This window comes from the organism of the source record quoted next, assembly GCF_019968985.1.
Source record: "MAG: Porospora cf. gigantea B chromosome Unknown PgB_NODE_523_length_15844_cov_118.535, whole genome shotgun sequence".
In the NCBI taxonomy this organism is placed as follows: Eukaryota; Apicomplexa; class Conoidasida; order Eugregarinorida; family Porosporidae; genus Porospora; species Porospora cf. gigantea B.
The window spans coordinates 1-15844 of NW_027179077.1; the positions used below are offsets into that span (position 1 = coordinate 1).

Below are 15844 nucleotides of genomic sequence, written 5' to 3' on the forward strand. Positions count from 1 at the left end.
TCTAGCCGTTATTTGAAGGACGCTGTCTCTGCAGAGTTGAGCTGTATATTTCCAGAGGCAACGAACTCGTAAGGAAATTCGTCGTTGATTTCTCATACGTCTCCAGTCCCTGTTGTCCAGAGTGCTTCGACTATAACGTGGACTTCTTCGGCAATGATTTCTACGCCTGCAACGTCGCAAGTCCTCAGTCATGTCGAACCATTTGTGGCGGTAAGGCTGAATGCAAAGCGTTTACCTTCAAAGCTACGAACGCTTCCGTTAACTGTTACCTTAAGCGGAGCGACTCCGGACGCGTTCAGGCACAGGGTGCTATATCCGGATACCCTTGCTGGGGTAACTGAACATGCAAGGTGGTAAAATTTTTTTACATGGAGTTTCTCCAAAACAGATGGATTTGATTCAGAACAATTATTTCACAAAAAAAATTACGTTTGTTCCGAACAATTCACAGACTGCTTGGCCGTCGCTTCGGCTTGAGAAAGGAAGGTGGTTGCCACTCGTCGTCGTTGATCTTTGCACGCTTGGCTTTCCGATTGTTTGTCTATTGATATAATTATTGACCTCTATTCCGAGTTATTTACGAACGACTCACCTTTGATCGTCGTTTGCAGTACTTTGGCGACTTGATTTCCTGGTTTCTGGGACATTTAAGTTTCCGTTCATTGGATGCAGTGTACGAAAGTCAGGGCACTCACAATGGTTTGGTGGGTTGGCTGAATCGTCGCACCTGTTCAGTTGTATGCAGCATCTCTCGCTCGTCAATGCCTTCTACGAGCAGGTCAACTTCCGATCGAATCCACACCCAGACGTTTGAGAGCTGCCAAAAGTACTCAGTAGCAGGCTTGTCCAGGTCGCTGAGGTATTCTTTGATCCAGGCCCATCCTTCCCTGGCCCCCGGAGGAGGCGGCCTCCGAGGCTCATATGGCAGCGACTCTGTACAGTCTGGTGTCTGGCTTTGGGTGACGGAGCCTTCAGCGAAGTCGATTTGTAATGCGAGATCAGAAGAATCCAGAGCCATTGGGAATTGTGCCGGTCACGCAAAAAGATAACACGACGAAAGCTCAGAGGCTGATTTGGAACTACTCATTCTGGAAGACAGTCGGCGACGGTTTCACATTTCAACGGCCCTGTTATGGATGCAGCGCGGCCGGACCATTATTAATTACGTCGAGTGCGATGCTTGTCGGAGCTTCCACACAATACAACAGAGAGTCTGAAAGTCTTTCTGTGTTAGCTGGGTCAGCTCCAGGTTTACCACAGCTCGGAAGTGGCCTGGTGGCTGCGTGTCTGGCACTGGAGTCACTCCGCCCTCAACCTGCTGCTGCATGTACCTTGTGACTAAAGCCAGGCCGAAGGAGTCCAGACTGGCGATGTGAGCGTTCAGCGCCAGCAGCTGCTCGAGGGGAACTTCAGCCGCTTTCATTTGGAGCTTTGCTTTTAACCGAGAGGTCGATGCTCGCATGTTCTCAGCCATTTTGGCATAGTCGGAACCTTCCCCGTTGTAGAGGACGCAGTTACTCCAGATCTGATCGATATCTTCTAGGACTTCAGCTGAGGTGGAGTAGTCTCCAGCTTTCACATTCTTCTCTACTGTGGACAAGTCCATCGGATGATTGATCACTGTTGGGTAATCCTAGGTGACAAAGTAGGCAGGTGCTCACCAAAAGTTCCATCGCTTTCCAGTCTACGGGAGCCAGGAACGGCCAGGCGTCTTCGTTCTGCTTGAGACTGCGAATCAGACCGAGTAACTCGTTCATGACGAAATTAGTCGTTTGGCTCTTTGCCAAAAAGTGTCAGAATCTCTGTTGAAGAAAACCTCATATTCGGCGATGAGTGACGAAGAGGGTCGTGTGCAGTCAGTCAAGTCCGTCACGGAGGAGCTGGAGCCGGGGACCGACAAGGTGGCGGAGGAGCAAGCGCCAGTTTCGGACGAACCGCAGCAGCTAGTGGCGGAAGAGCAGCCTGGGCTGGACTGGCGAGGCGTCATCATGGCGATGAACGAAGCCATCGACTCTGTGGTCGGGAATGATCCCCGGACCTTGCTGAAGGTGACGAACCTGGCCATGAGCGGCCTGATTATCGTCACCTGCTCGATGCTGGGTGCTGAAAGGTCACGCATTGAGGCCACTCGAGACCACATGGCTCGGTTACTTGCTGGGGGGATCACCGCGGCTTCCATGGAACCGGGATTCGTCATGCCGGACGATATTCATTGGTATACGTGAGGGAGGCTGGGGAAAATCATACAGGGACCCCATCTTCATGATGTGGTTTGGCTTTTTTTTGCTGGCGCTCGTCTTTGTATTTATTCTCAATGCGGTACTGTCCAAGGTCATTGGAGAGCAGATGAAGGCAGAGCGAGAGAAGGCAGAATGATGTGCTTTGTGACATAATCACCCATTTCGAGAGATGCGCATCTCCGTGACTTCTAATGCCCATTGGCCCGTCCACCTTGCGTCCATCGTGGGCTTCTCGCCTAGAAACTCTCCTAGAAACTCTCCTGACGAGTCCACCTGCCCTTTTAACGGCTTCGAAGAACGAACACCGTCTCCGGATTCAGTATTTGTGCCAGATGTGCCTCCGAACATGCTGCCGCTGGAGCAATTCACGGCCCTCTACGGGCCAGTCGCGCCTGGACTCGCCCGTGTAGTGTCCCCAACGGAGGCCAGACTCTTGATGTCTCGCTGTGGTGCGAATGACTCGCCTCCTGTGAGAATCATTGGCAACCAGCCTCAGAATCCGATTTCGCCACCCGACTCAACGCACGCTCCTCGGTACTTTGACGATTGGCGAAGGCGCCGCTGGTCAAGAACAGCACTCCTCATCACCACGAAGCCAAGCGTGTATCCCGAGCGATTCTCGCCTCCACTGGAGTGCCGCCTCTCCCCTCCACTAGGGTCCCCACCCTCAGAAGCGATACCTCCACCCTGCTACAGCGATCTCTACCCCCGCAGCGTCACAGCCTCCCGGTGCTGTGGGTATTCTCTACCAATAAGGACGCCCAGTGAGGAGCTCAAACATGCCTATCCCCTAGCAAGGGCTCGAGATTCGCTAGAGGATCTGCGGAAGCTGCCAAGCGCTCCTCCATTGGACGACCGACCCACAAGTCCTATTCCAGATATTTCCTTTGATGATTGAGAAAATACAAATTAGCAATGGAGTTTGTTCCTGAGATGAATGAAGACTTCCGTGAAGCCAAACATTTGATGTTTGGGAAGTGGCCCATCTACCATCATGAGGTGTTTCTTTGGTCGCCGTTGTCGATGGCCCTGGTCAACACAAAACCGTTTGTTCAGCATCACGTTCTGGTTTGTCCTAAACGAGTCGAAAGTCAGTATCTCAATTTGTCCCTAGAAGAGCAGCGTGACCTATGGCACATGGCAAGCCTCGTCGCACTGGTTGTCAAGGGGACATCCACGTCAGATGCGCACGTGACTTTCTCTGTGCAGAATGGCGGCCTCAGCGGTCAGACTGTGGATCATGTCCATATCCACGTCATACCCGCTATCAAGGCAATCTCACCTGACGCCGAACGAACCCAGCGAACCAAGGAGCAGATGCGTGAGGAGAGCATGGAGCTCACTGGAAGGTTTGTTCATTTGGTGAAATCTGACGCTGTAAACGTGGACCTAATCAAATCACTTTGATGGCAGGCGCCGATGGCAACTCTCCCCTCTCCACCCAGAATCGCATTCACAGAATGCGCTGCGCTTCTTATTTCGACATTCTCCACGATGATTACATTTCTTGGTGAAGGGACGATGGCGAGACCACGTCTCGTTATGCGGACAGTCTAGACAGTCTACAAGCTCATGGCAAAGCCCCGAATAGCATTCCGGTGGCCCCTTGTGCTCGATACACAACGCATCTACCTTACCACATGTTCCTGAATAGTAGTTATCCGGACTAACCACCACGCCTATCGGGTAACCCGCGGATTCAGCCAGGGCGTCAGCGAAAGCCAAGCACTCGTCCCTGTGGATCTCGGTGAAGTCGTTTGCCTTCTTGAACTGATCGAAGCAGAATGACGGCAGTGACACGACTTCCTCGCCGGCGTCGTCCGCCTCCCGGCAGGCACGAACGAAACCAGCGACGAACTCCATGCACGATTGACAGGACACGTCATATTTACCAGGCCTCGGCAATATCGGAAAGTAGAGATTGTCCTGGACAGGCTTGTTCTCGTATTTGACTTTGTAGGGCCTACTGGGCAGCCATGAAGGCAGGCTCGCCACCAGCAACACCCGCCACACACAGCGTAGTCTCATACAACTATTTGTTTTATTAAAATAATTCTGAATGCAGAACCCCTCTAACAACATCTACAACATCGACGTAGATTGGGAATGGGCAACTAAAGGCGACTGCATGTCGTCTGTTCGCGAGACGGGTCATCGAGTTAGTTGCATTCCGCTGTCTGATAGCTGTGTCGACGAGGTTCTTCTTCGCATCGGCACGGAACAGGTTTCTGACAGGTGCGGTTCCAAAAGAGCGGATACAGATGTGTCGTCCTGAAGACCGTGCATCAGACAGAGGCTGACATGTGGGTCTGTGCAAATTTGAAGAAACGTAACCTTTACGAAGCCCAACCCAAGGAGGACTCCGAGGCGAGTCGCAGGTGTAGCACAAATGCAGTCTGGTCCCGTCTTCTCTCACATTCATTGCCTCGCCTTCCACAACAGTACCATTGTGACGTACACAAAGTTTTTATCTGCATCCAAAGGCAGCGACCGCTCTAGCTCCCGTTTTGGGGACGAACTGAAGTCTATGCTGGACGGCATCCGCTTTGACTTGCCACCAGACCTGCCAGACCCACGAAAGGTTGCCATAGTCGTTCCTCCGCTACCGTTGGTTGCCATGTCGCCGAAAGGTCGACGACGCTCACGAGTCGCCACTGGGCTCTCGTTGTCTGGCAGCGTAACTGCTGGTATTGACTCCTACGATGATCCCATCTCAATCCCCACATTGAGATCTGATTTACCCGCCAAGTCTATTGCTAAGAAACAGGTGAGAGATTCCTGTTATTGTTAGAGCAGCCATTCGGTAGTTGCTATGTGCTAGCTGTGCATGATCCCTAAGCCAAGAGCAAGCCTCTCTCATTTTGAAGTCCTGCATGATTTGACGGATAGGATCAACACTAAAGGTACTCAGCCCCACGTTTCCGTCAGCAACAAAAGGCGCCTTTGCATCTCCGCCATCTTCTCTGCACCCCACAAGGACTGGAGCTCGTCCAGGACCATCTCGGGCATCGGGTGTGACCTGCCACATATTAAAAGGGTGTCTGGTGGTCTTGGGGGTAGAAGTCGCAAGGCAGTGGTTACGTGATGCTTTTTGATGACGTTGGTGTCATCCGACTTCCCAAAATCAGCTTCTGTCAATTGGCTGAAGGCGAGAACGCAGCTGTCTCCCTCAGGCGTCCACCGCTGGACGTCGGCCTTGACGTGCGACATCACTGGGTTGGGGGTGGACGCTACGCAGTCCTTTCGGGGGTTTCGAAACCCGAAGTAAAGCCGCAAGGGCGATGTCTGCAGGCCCATGCACCGCCTCAACGCCCGGTCCCTAGCAATCGCCCTGCCCAGAGCGCACCCCGTACCCGTTGCCACCACTAGTGTGTCCAGTGCAGTCTTCTCAGGGATGAGGAGGTGGCTTTTTTCCACGTAGCAGGCTACCTTGTTGCCTGGCACTAAGGACTTCAAGTAGCAGCTTGACAGGCCCCGCTTTCCAGACAGCTTCGAAAACGGGAACGTTTTCACTGCAACGAGCAGCGAACACCAACGTGAGGGGCAGATTCGGCGTCTGAGGGTCACCGAAGGAAGGTCACAGAGGACTGCAGCCTCCAAGGGTGATGACGCAATGGAGTAGCTTCGAGGTCGAGTCGGGGGTAGCATCCGAACCAGATCCTCGACAGACAGAGTGACGAGACCCGCGAAGTCCGAGATGACGTCAGCGAAGTCACGATGAGGATAGACAACATAGTCGTAAAATAGCTTCTTGCCTTCTGCAGTACGGCTGGACATTTCCACCAGTCGATCTCGCACAAAAGTATCGTTGGCCGCCAGAGAGAGAAGTCGAAGTGAAGTTCTGTCTGGAGTTGCCGAGATGTCCAGGCGGCGGGACAGTAGATCGAACAATCTATGCTCGCCGACGAGTGAGTCTGGGTGGAGGTCCAAAGCGATTATGAGAGACCTGACGTCCGCGGCCTCCGCTACCGGGTACACTGCCAGGCTATCACCCAGATCATACTCGAGGTTGGCCGCCATAACATGCAGTCTGCGAACTTCGGTATGGGCGGAGTCGTCTGTCATTTGCTCATTGGAAATGACTGTCGCCAAGAGCGGGGTGCGGGGAAGGGGTACCGCGTGGGAAACGTCCCTGACTGCTTCATCCGGATCTTCGCCACATCCGACAGTCTCCAGCAGCGCGTCGAGCCACGCATCGAATTCGGAGTAGACCCCGAAATCGTCACTGTCGTCTCCCAGCCCCAGTGGGTGGATTTCATTGGCACCCAGCGCTCTTAGCAGTCCATGAAGTTTCCGACCTGCATGGTTGAAGTGCTTGTATCTCCGGTCTCCCAACCCGAAAACCGTATACTGGAAGTTGTCCAACGATTGGACACCAAGTCGGTTTAAATCGTCCCAAAATCCAAGTGCACTGCGAGGGAACTCGCCAAAGCCTGCAGTGCTCACGACGAAGATTGCAACTCGATCGTTTTGCAGGAGCTCGGCAATGTCTACCTGGTCGACCAGCAGAGGAATGGTGTTGACGTCATGGGCCGCGCTGAGCGCGAGGATGACGTCCCGTGCCAGGGAGCAGGCTGTTCCCGTTTCCGATGCAGCCACTACAACGAACCTCATCGTCAAAGTTCAAATTTTTCAGGCAAGTAGCATTTGGGCAAACTCCTTGTATCGAATCTTCCCGTCGCCGTTGGCGTCCCCGCTGACTATGATCTTCTCCACGTCGTCAGGCGAGAGGCGGTCGCTGAGATTAAGGAGGACGTGCTTCAACTCGGAGGCCGAGATTGTGCCAGAATCGTCACGGTCGAACAGCTTGAAGGCTTTAATGAGGTCCTTTTCAGGGTTGGTTCCCTTAAGGAGCACTTCTGCGTGCTTGAGAAACGTGGGGCAGTCGACCTTCGCTCCTGTATCACTCAAACACCGATGAACCTCGTCATCGGACACATTGGCACCTGTAGACCGAAGGACCACGCCCATGTCTACTCCGTAGATTCGGCCGTCTCCATCCTTGTCGAAAAGTGCGAATGCTTCCCTCAGTTGTAGCTGCTGCTCCGGCGACATTATTAACAATTATTTGTCACTATTATGCGTACGAAAATTTCTGAGTAGACGCTATTCCTCAAGTGTTGGATTGGAGAGATAGAAGGCACTCAGTCCCGAAACGAGAAATAGAAGGCAGTAAGGATCCCATCAGCTGTTGTGCGATTGATACGCGAAAAAAGGCGACATTCTGACAATGTCCGAACGTGCAAAACGATACGTGCAGCTCGACGCACATATAGGACAGGGAACCTACGGAAAGGTCGAGAAGGCTGAAGATTCGACTGACGGCAAGGTGGTGGCCATCAAGAAGGTGAAGGTGGAAGCGGTGACGGACAAATTAGCAGACGGCGACGCAGTTATCTCTATGTACGGCATCCACTACACAGTGTTGCGTGAGATCAAGTTAATGTCCGAGATTCACCACAAGTACGTGATGGACTTGAAGGACGTCTTCGTGGACAAAGATTTTGTCAATCTGGTAATGCCTCATATGGCCTCCGACCTGAGAAAAGTGCTGGAGAAACGCGTACGCTTCAACGAAGCGAACATCAAATGTATTCTGCAGATGATTCTCGAGGGCATGAAAGTCCTCCACGACAATTACTTCCTACATCGTGACCTGTCTCCTGCGAACGTCTTTATAGCTGCTGACGGAACATGCAAGGTGGCAGACTTCGGCCTTTGCCGAATGTACGGCTCACCACGTCCTTGCAAGAAGACTCCTAAGGTCGTTACTCTGTGGTATCGCTCTCCTGAGCTGCTGTTCGGTGCCCCATACTACCAGGATAAAATCGACACGTGGAGCATCGGATGCATTTTTGCTGAGCTGCTTAATGGAGGGAAGCCTCTTTTTCCTGGTCTCACAGAGGTGGATCAACTAGCAAAAATCTTCGCCATCACTGGAACGCCTGTGGTTCCTCAGGAGCAAGAGGAGGAAGAAGCCTCTCAGAAAGACCTGTACTGGCCCGAGTGCAAGAACTTACCTTTGTACGTGGACTTCACCCACTGTGACCCGGTGCCACTGAAGCGCATATTCCCAACAGTAAGCCACAGGTGGGAACCGTATGCAGTCGTCTGACGTCGCTATCGACCTACTATCGAAGCTATTGAAACTGGACCCTAACGAGCGCCTTTCTTGTGCCGAAGCCCTAGCCCACCCCTATTTCGAGGCGCTGCCGCGTGCGTGTCAAGTATCGGAATTGCCACTGGGTCAGATGGGTCTTTCTTAGCGTACGCGGATGGTGAACTGGAACTCTTGATCGCAGCCCACGTAGCAATCGGACATGACGAACAGCCTGAAGGGGTGATCACCGCTGGTGTCGGGGCTCTCAAGACACAACTTAACTGTGTGGCCTGTCTTCACTGCCGTTACTTTCTTGATCGCCAACAGTGTGTTCTCAGTCGAATTGCCGATCAGCGCCCACCATTGCTCGTCCTTCTCGACTGGAAAGTAGCTAGCGAACACGGGGCCAGCCTCGTCGCCGTCCTTCTCAAGAGTAACTGTTACGGTGAACTCAGTGCTGACGTCGACAGCGAATACTCTGTTGTCCAAATCATCGGGGTCTGCCGAGACGTCGTCGGCGTCGATGGCATTGAACGACACACTTAGCATTGGATACCGGTTGCAGGCACCTGCCAACTGAGCTATTTGCGCCTCGTTAAAGTGCTTCTCCAAGAGGTCCTGCCTGTCCTGGTCGTCCATCTCAATAAAACCTGACATGTCCTCGACATGACGGCTCCTGCAATCTGCAATGAAGTCGTCGTTCGCAAACGGCAGCTGCAGAAGGCTACATTCCGGCTTAGCAGAATGGATGGCCTGAACCGTCATCTGCGACAACTCCATTATGGACAGTGCAGCTCTGAGCCAACCGTTGGAGGCCACGACGTCGACCAGGCCCTGAATTAGGGATGCTGCCTTCTGTACAACCTGAAGCTTGTCCTTTTGAAGATCAGAGGTCAGCTGCGACCGGTTCAGGTGTGCGTACAAAAGAATCAGTGCCTTGGAATGGCAATCCGAATACGAAAAGCCCTCTGGAAGCGTGAGGTTCAGTAACCCCGTAACCTGACTCAGAATTTGGTCTTCGCCACTTCTCATCGGCAGCCCCTCGAACTCAGAGGCAGCCGCTACCATCTCGAGAGCGGTCTTCTTCTTGGTGTTAGACGACACAGATTTGTTGAAGAGCTCAATCGTGAAAGTTCGAATGTTGTAGAACGCTGAGATGAGCCCGAGATTGAGAGGCGACAGGTCCATCTCACCCTCCACGGAGATGCACTGGGCTGAAGATAACGTTTCGCATGCTGACTCTACCAGCCCAGACAGGTGGTCGGCCAACTGCTCAGGCCCCACGCTGGACAAGCCGTAGAAGTTGGGGTTTTTTCCCAGTCGTCGGTAGTAGAACGTCCAAGTGAGCCAGTCGACGGCGTCTTGTTTGTTTTCGATCGTTTTCAGGCAGATCTCCGCATTCATGTAATCCGCTATGTGGCTGTCAAGGCAGGACTCTACTGGAATAGACTCGAATATGAAGCGCTTATAGAATTCCTTGCGAGACGCCGTGCACAGCAGCAGAGTTCGGCCACCTTCCGGCGAGCTCGCACGCCCTATCATTGACAGGGTCTCGTGGACCGGGTAGTCCACGAACTTTCCCAGATGGCCATCGAACCGTGAGGTGTCCTGGATCACGACTAGAGTCGCGGTCAAGGAGCAGGCGACGTGAAGCGGTTGCGTGAGGAAGAGTACCTGAATGGCGCCCGTGCGGAACAGATCTTCCACCGCAGTTCGCTCCTTTTCCGAGAACCCCTCATGCGCGAAGCCTACTCCGCGCCGCAATGTCACCCCCAGAGCCGAGTCGCCCCAGCCAAAGAGCGCGATGGTCTCATCGATTTGCCCTTGCGACACTTTCAGGAACCTGTCTGGTCGGTCGTCAGCGGCTGCCATCAGCAGGAGGTCAGTGCTGGCGATGCGAACCTGCTTCCGATCGGGAACGAAAACGAGTACGGGAGAGTTCGGAGAGTACGTCTCGATGGCCATGTAAGTAGGCCGCAGCATTGCCATGAGTCTGGAGTCTCGGTGGTGGATGTCAAAACCTTGAATGCTGACTTCCAAACTAGTAGGACGCACAACAGGGGCGAAGTTGAAGAGGTTTTCGGTGGTGCCTCCGACCCAGTCCAGCACATCCTTGGCATTGGTTAGTGACACGCCGAAGGCCACGATGCGAATGGGAGTTGCCAGCTGGGCGGCCATATACCTTGTACGACTGACACAGACCTCCATGGCGCCGCCCTCCTCTGGATCTGACAATTGATGCACATGCTCCACGATCAGCAGACCGATTTTCTGGATAGCCTTTCGTGTTCGCCATCGCCGACTCAACACGTCCCAGCATGATGGGGTACACACAATGACGCTGGCGGCCTGGACCTTGGCCAAGTTTTGCATTAGGTCGTCTGTGAGGCCAGTCACAATCACTCCGAGATGAGCCTCGAGCCGCTGTTTCCAATCCCGGAGCCGCGCCTCTACGAGGCGCGCGTGCGGAAGAAGGCATACGCAGCGGCGACGACCCTCAGGGCCGTGATGGATGGTCCGCAGGATCGCGAACTCCGCACAGATCTGCTTCCCGCTATTAGGCGCCGCGCAGAGAACCGCGTTGGCGTCCGAGAGGTAGAACGAAGGGAAAGCCTGCGTCAGAATCGGGTTGAAGGTGTCGAAGTGCGAGTACAGGACCTCCGCCTTGGGGAGCTTCAACGCCGAAACTGGCAGCAGTTGCATACCCAAGAGATGGGTATGAGGAGGATTCTTCTGAGGCAGAATTAAGCTGGTGAATGGCACTGTCAGCGTAGTGTCTGCTCCCAACCATTTGTCACTGACGACGTTTATAAAGTAGTTGGGAGGAGGAACATCTGACTGGATTGGAACCACAAAATCCAACACCAGGCCGTCAGTGACATGTGCTTCCTTGACCACAAAGAATTCGCTGTGCAGGATTTGCTCGCCGTCCGTGTCCAGTACGAAAGCCCAGAAGGGTTGAGCGTGGCCGTGAATAGTTTGGTCCCACACGAAATCGGCTAGAACAGTCAATTCGAACGAAAGGCATGTGCGGGTGACTGGCTGCACCGAGGCACTCAGCTCGAGTCGCGGGAAGCTGTGGATCCATCGATGGACCTTCTTGCCCATTGCTGCGTCGCGGACGAGCTCTCCTAGCGCGGAGGGGGTTAAGTCATAGAAGCGTCTCCATGTGATGTCGCGGCTTTCCAGGCGTTTCAGGGTCAGTTCAGGCAACACCTTCAACTGACGGAGAGGGCACATGCAGCTCCACACTTGGTGATCGATCATCTTGCAGAACTTGAGGCAACGGGAGGCTGCTGGGGCCCAACCCCTCTTAAGGCAGATTTCAAACAGAGCTCGCATAATTCGACCAGCTGACTGCCTGACATAGACGAGGTCGCTATTAATCGCGTAGCCCTCCAGACTCATTCTGGAGATGTAGGCCTGCAAAAGGACGTTGACCTTGGATAAAGATTCGTCGACGCCGCCCTTGACAGGAATCGGCACCTTCTCCAAAAGTTTGACCACCTCGACTTTCTCCTCGTCTCTCACCGGCATGAACTCGAATTCACGAGACAGCGCGAATATGCGAAGCAGGTCCACATCACTCACCTCCGGAGAAAGATTCTCGTTGTAGCGGCGCATGCTTTGATGCCGGATGTAGTAGTGGCTCGCAACCCGACCGAGAGCAGTCACCTGCAGCTGTCCGGAGCGACGATCATACTTCAGCAGGTTGTGGCGGTCGAGTAGCACCAGTACGGAGTGTGCCAAGTCAACACGGCGCTGTTCCAGGGTTGGGTCGCTGGCCAAGTTGTCGGGGTCGACCCCGTAGAGCTTGGGGTTACGAAGCATTCGGACGTAAAGATACGTGTACGCCAACCAACGAACAGCGCCGGCGCGGCTGCGGATAGAGCCGGAGACAACCTCAGCATTCATCACATCGGGCAGCAGAGACATCATCTGGGATTCGATAGGCAACTGCTGGTTGTTCAGCGACATGTAGTACTGCAGCTCGTCGATCATGGTGATGATCACGCCGTGGCCATCAGAGTCGTATTGGGGGCGCCCTGCGCGCCCCATCATCTGCATGACGTCCATGGGACTCAGCTCCTGCCAGGAACCTTTTTCTGGAGAGTAGACACTGGTCCCCTTGATCAGCACGGTATGCGCGGGAAGGTTGACGCCCCAGGCTAGAGTTGCGGTGCTGACCAGCACCTGTATGTGACCGTCAGCGAACAGCGCTTCCACCAGGCTCCTGTCTTCACGAGGCATGCCGGCGTGGTGGATGCCAAAGCCGTACGATAGCAGCTCCGCCAACTCTGGCGTTTTGCAGTTGTCGACCTCCGCCTGGAGGACCTCGCGGCTGGCCCCGTCACCTAGGAAGCTGCCTAAGAGCTCGTGCTCCGTGGCCAAATCCACCACAGCCTTAGCTGTGCGGGCTGTCTCCTTCCGTGAATGGACGAAAATCAGGACTTGGTTCTTGCCAGCACACGCCATCACCTTCTCGTAGCACACCTGGTTCATGGCGTTCATCTTCTTAGATCCCTTTTTGCACTTTACTCCGATGTAGGTTTGCTGAAGCGGAACCGGGCGGAAGTGATTGCCGAACACGAAGAGACCTCTGTTCTCTTCCAGAGATACTCGCATGAAGACGGCTACGTCTTCGTAGTTCGGCAACGTTGCGCTGAGCCCGACTAACCGTACACGTGTCTGCGTTGACTCCATGTGCCGAATGCTCCGAGCGACAAGCGCTTCGATAACAGGGCCTCGTGCATCGTGAAGAAGGTGGATTTCGTCGATGACAATCAGTTTGACAAGCTGAGTCAGCGAGCGCTGATCAACCTTTCGCGTAATGACGTCCCATTTCTCAGGCGTCGTAACGATGATATTCGTCTCCTCCAGCTCGTTTCGACTCATAGAGACGTCTCCGGTGAGCTCGTGCACTTTCACCCCGTACGACGAAAATCGCTTTCGAAACGTCATTACTTGTTCGGCCACCAGCGCCTTCATGGGTGAAATGTACACCACGCGAAAGGCTGTGAGGTCGACTCGGCCGTTCGGAAGGAAACACTGACTCATGGCATTCAGCATGCAGAGGACAGCGACGTTTGTCTTTCCGGCGCCCGTTGGGGCGCACAGCAGCATGTTGTCACTGTCGGCCAGAGCGAAGTCACAGACCTTCGTTTGGACCGGGTTCAAGTGTGTGATGTCCACGCACGTAAAGGCAGGTCGCGCCCACGCTGGGATGTTGGCGACAGGCTTCAGCTTTACAGCACCAGTCTCGTTCCTCACAGCTGGGATGGACACCTCATCGTAGAGTTTGGTGACGACTCGTTGAGATCCGTCTGGTACCTTGACCACCTCGTTGGCCATGAGATGGGCCCCCTGAGGAAACGTCAACGATTCCAGGTCCACAGTTTCTCTGGGCAAGGTTGAGTCAGGAGCTGCGTCTGCTGCCTCATCCTCGGGGGCAGGTCGCGACTGCTTTTCCTGCAGAGTGGCCGCTTCCTGGCGCATAGTCCGTGCGAACAGCTTCTCCCTATCCTTCGAGCTGCCGCTTGCTTCCATATCGCCTAGAACCTTCCGACCTTCTGGAGAGCTCTCCATCTCTGAGAGGATTGCGCGGGTGTTTTCCTCAGATTGACTCTGTCCCAGTCGAGTTAGGTAATAGACGCTCCATCTGTTGTTCAACAGAAGCTTGGCGAAGGCGAAGTTCTCGTACTTGAGCAGCATGACCAATGCGTTCTCACACGACTGTATATCCTCATCAGCAAGGCAAGCCAGGATCTGCTGCTCCAGTGTCTGTACTTCTGATAGGTCCGGCACAAACTTGTTCAACTCTCTCTGCAGCCAGTAAGCGTGTATAGTGCCAGCAGGCAGGTCCACGCCAGTGTCGGCATTACCATCAGATTCCGACTCCGACCTCATCTCAATGGCCTCATTCCCTTGGTTGTCGGATTTCTCGGAGTCATCAGACTCGCTCTCGAAATCCTCCTCCACGTCATCCTCATCAAAGATAACGACAAGGCCAGCATCATCCGCAGCAGTACCATTCGGTTCTTGAGTCTGATATGAAATGTTCCGTCTGCCTCACCTCTCCATAGTCGTCAATGTCCTTCGCCAGTCGAAAAATCTTTCCGTACTCGCTATCCGTCACGGGACCGATAGCGCGTAGAACTGCCGTCCGAGTGTCCGTGTCAGCCTGTTCTGCGTGCACTGCTTCAAGGACCTCCTCTGCGGCGTCCTTAAGCACGCCACTGTCAACATCTCCCAGCCTCGAGGCGACGAGTGACATAAGATTTTCGAAGTACATTTGATTGACCTTGGTGGTTGGGGTGTAGAATTTGCGATCCTCGATATCCTCGTCTAGGACCGTAGCGCCCTTCCTCACGGAAATCCGCCCCCTCCGTCGCTTGGAAGGTCTATCGACCGCCTCGCCCCTCCGTTTCATCTTCATAACCTTGTCTCCCATCGGATATAGCGCTTGTCTGGCAAGCGTCTCCGCCTCGCCAGACGGCTCGTTGGAGGGTGGAGGGGCCCGCTCTCGCTGGAGAACTAAACTGGAGTTTTCCCGGTACTCGAATCGCTTGAAAGCTTCGTACTTCTCCGCCATCGCGGTTAAATATCGAATTCTGATCTTCAATGAAGACCTGCTTCTATGAGGTCCTAGGGGTGCCTAGCACCGCTACAGATGAGGATATAAAACAGGGCTATCGGAAACTCGCTTTGAGGTGGCATCCTGACAAGAATCGAGACAATCCCGACGCCACAGCTGTTTTTCAGGGTCTTCAGGAGGCCTATGCGACACTCTCCGATCCACAGGAGAGGGCTTGGTACGATGGCCACAAGAATCAGATCCTCCGTGGTGACGCTGATGTGGAGGGTGGCGACGATCCGAGCGGCATTAACCTGTATCGCTATTTTACGCGTGATGCGCACAAGGGCATGCATGACGCTCCCAACGGCTTTTATCAGACGTACGCAGCCCTTTTTGAAGAACTGATTACCGCCGAGAACACCTATGGCAACTGCACCGAACCACGAGTCGCCCCGGTTTTCGGAAACTCACGCTCCTCGCCGCAGGCTGTCATGAAGTTCTACCAATGGTGGGGACAGTTCTCCACGTTCAGGGCTATGAACCACGCTGAAGTTTGGAATCTGAGTGAGGCATCGAACAGATACGTTCGGAAAGCTATGGAGAAGGAGAATCAGGAGGAACGAAACAAAGCTAGAAAAGAACTCAACTACACAGTGCGAGAGCTGACGTACTTCCTCAAGAAGCGCGACCCAAGAATGAAAGACGTGATGCTGCATCAGGCTCAGGAGAGGCAAAGAAAAGCCGAGGAGGAAGATCAAAGAAGAAAGCAGCTGGAAGAGCAGAAGAAACAGGCACGTGATCTGCGACGCCTCCAAGCCGAAAGCGTACTGGCACAATTGGAACGCGAGAAGGAAGATGCCATCGCAAGGGGTCAAGCCTTTTATGACGAGGAGAGTGAGTCAGAGGAAGTCACCGAGGTGTACGACT

At 53.9% G+C, this 15844-nt stretch overlaps 11 protein-coding genes across 15 annotated transcripts; 5 read left to right on the forward strand and 6 right to left on the reverse strand.

Moving 5' to 3' along the window:
• Positions 1-691: 691 nt before the first annotated feature.
• On the reverse strand, positions 692-1018 carry KVP17_002896 (uncharacterized protein; the record flags this gene model as incomplete). Its single annotated transcript, XM_068519633.1, has 1 exon — positions 692-1018. The coding sequence occupies one exon, from the start codon at positions 1016-1018 to the stop codon at positions 692-694; it is 327 nt and encodes a 108-aa protein (XP_068373421.1).
• Positions 1019-1162: 144 nt separating this feature from the next.
• Positions 1163-1757, reverse strand: KVP17_002901 (uncharacterized protein; the record flags this gene model as incomplete). 2 transcript variants are annotated; one of them, XM_068519641.1, is made up of 2 exons in its annotated part: positions 1163-1633; positions 1662-1757. In XM_068519641.1, 2 exons carry the CDS (start codon positions 1755-1757, stop codon positions 1163-1165), a joined length of 567 nt encoding a protein of 188 aa, XP_068373429.1. The 2 variants fall into 2 exon arrangements, with proteins under 2 accessions (XP_068373429.1, XP_068373428.1); XM_068519640.1 differs by lacking the exon at positions 1662-1757 and having other exon boundaries at positions 1163-1606.
• A 72-nt stretch (positions 1758-1829) lies between these two features.
• KVP17_002899 (uncharacterized protein) lies at positions 1830-2376 on the forward strand (the record flags this gene model as incomplete). 2 transcript variants are annotated; one of them, XM_068519637.1, is made up of 2 exons in its annotated part: positions 1830-2221; positions 2250-2376. In XM_068519637.1, 2 exons carry the CDS (start codon positions 1830-1832, stop codon positions 2374-2376), a joined length of 519 nt encoding a protein of 172 aa, XP_068373425.1. The 2 variants fall into 2 exon arrangements, with proteins under 2 accessions (XP_068373425.1, XP_068373426.1); XM_068519638.1 differs by lacking the exon at positions 2250-2376 and having other exon boundaries at positions 1830-2225.
• Positions 2377-3155: 779 nt separating this feature from the next.
• Positions 3156-3647, forward strand: KVP17_002897 (uncharacterized protein; the record flags this gene model as incomplete). Its single annotated transcript, XM_068519634.1, has 1 exon — positions 3156-3647. One exon carries the CDS (start codon positions 3156-3158, stop codon positions 3645-3647), a length of 492 nt encoding a protein of 163 aa, XP_068373422.1.
• A 221-nt stretch (positions 3648-3868) lies between these two features.
• Positions 3869-4268, reverse strand: KVP17_005277 (uncharacterized protein; the record flags this gene model as incomplete). The annotated part of the gene is made up of 2 exons (XM_068515082.1): positions 3869-3886; positions 3912-4268. 2 exons carry the CDS (start codon positions 4266-4268, stop codon positions 3869-3871), a joined length of 375 nt encoding a protein of 124 aa, XP_068373435.1.
• A 361-nt stretch (positions 4269-4629) lies between these two features.
• Positions 4630-5031, forward strand: KVP17_002900 (uncharacterized protein; the record flags this gene model as incomplete). The annotated part of the gene is made up of 1 exon (XM_068519639.1): positions 4630-5031. The coding sequence occupies one exon, from the start codon at positions 4630-4632 to the stop codon at positions 5029-5031; it is 402 nt and encodes a 133-aa protein (XP_068373427.1).
• A 116-nt stretch (positions 5032-5147) lies between these two features.
• KVP17_002903 (uncharacterized protein) lies at positions 5148-6854 on the reverse strand (the record flags this gene model as incomplete). The annotated part of the gene is made up of 1 exon (XM_068519643.1): positions 5148-6854. The coding sequence occupies one exon, from the start codon at positions 6852-6854 to the stop codon at positions 5148-5150; it is 1707 nt and encodes a 568-aa protein (XP_068373431.1).
• An 18-nt stretch (positions 6855-6872) lies between these two features.
• KVP17_002902 (uncharacterized protein) lies at positions 6873-7295 on the reverse strand (the record flags this gene model as incomplete). The annotated part of the gene is made up of 1 exon (XM_068519642.1): positions 6873-7295. The coding sequence occupies one exon, from the start codon at positions 7293-7295 to the stop codon at positions 6873-6875; it is 423 nt and encodes a 140-aa protein (XP_068373430.1).
• Positions 7296-7470: 175 nt separating this feature from the next.
• KVP17_002905 (uncharacterized protein) lies at positions 7471-8355 on the forward strand (the record flags this gene model as incomplete). The annotated part of the gene is made up of 1 exon (XM_068519646.1): positions 7471-8355. The coding sequence occupies one exon, from the start codon at positions 7471-7473 to the stop codon at positions 8353-8355; it is 885 nt and encodes a 294-aa protein (XP_068373434.1).
• A 147-nt stretch (positions 8356-8502) lies between these two features.
• On the reverse strand, positions 8503-14932 carry KVP17_002898 (uncharacterized protein; the record flags this gene model as incomplete). 2 transcript variants are annotated; one of them, XM_068519636.1, is made up of 2 exons in its annotated part: positions 8503-14385; positions 14414-14932. In XM_068519636.1, the coding sequence occupies 2 exons, from the start codon at positions 14930-14932 to the stop codon at positions 8503-8505; spliced, it is 6402 nt and encodes a 2133-aa protein (XP_068373424.1). The 2 variants fall into 2 exon arrangements, with proteins under 2 accessions (XP_068373424.1, XP_068373423.1); XM_068519635.1 differs by having other exon boundaries at positions 14414-14791.
• A 29-nt stretch (positions 14933-14961) lies between these two features.
• Positions 14962-15844, forward strand: KVP17_002904 (uncharacterized protein; the record flags this gene model as incomplete). Of its 2 annotated transcripts, none has more annotated exons than XM_068519644.1 (1): positions 14962-15844. In XM_068519644.1, a coding segment is annotated over one exon (883 nt), but the record flags the coding sequence as incomplete, so codon positions are not given. The 2 variants fall into 2 exon arrangements, with proteins under 2 accessions (XP_068373432.1, XP_068373433.1); XM_068519645.1 differs by having other exon boundaries at positions 14962-15836.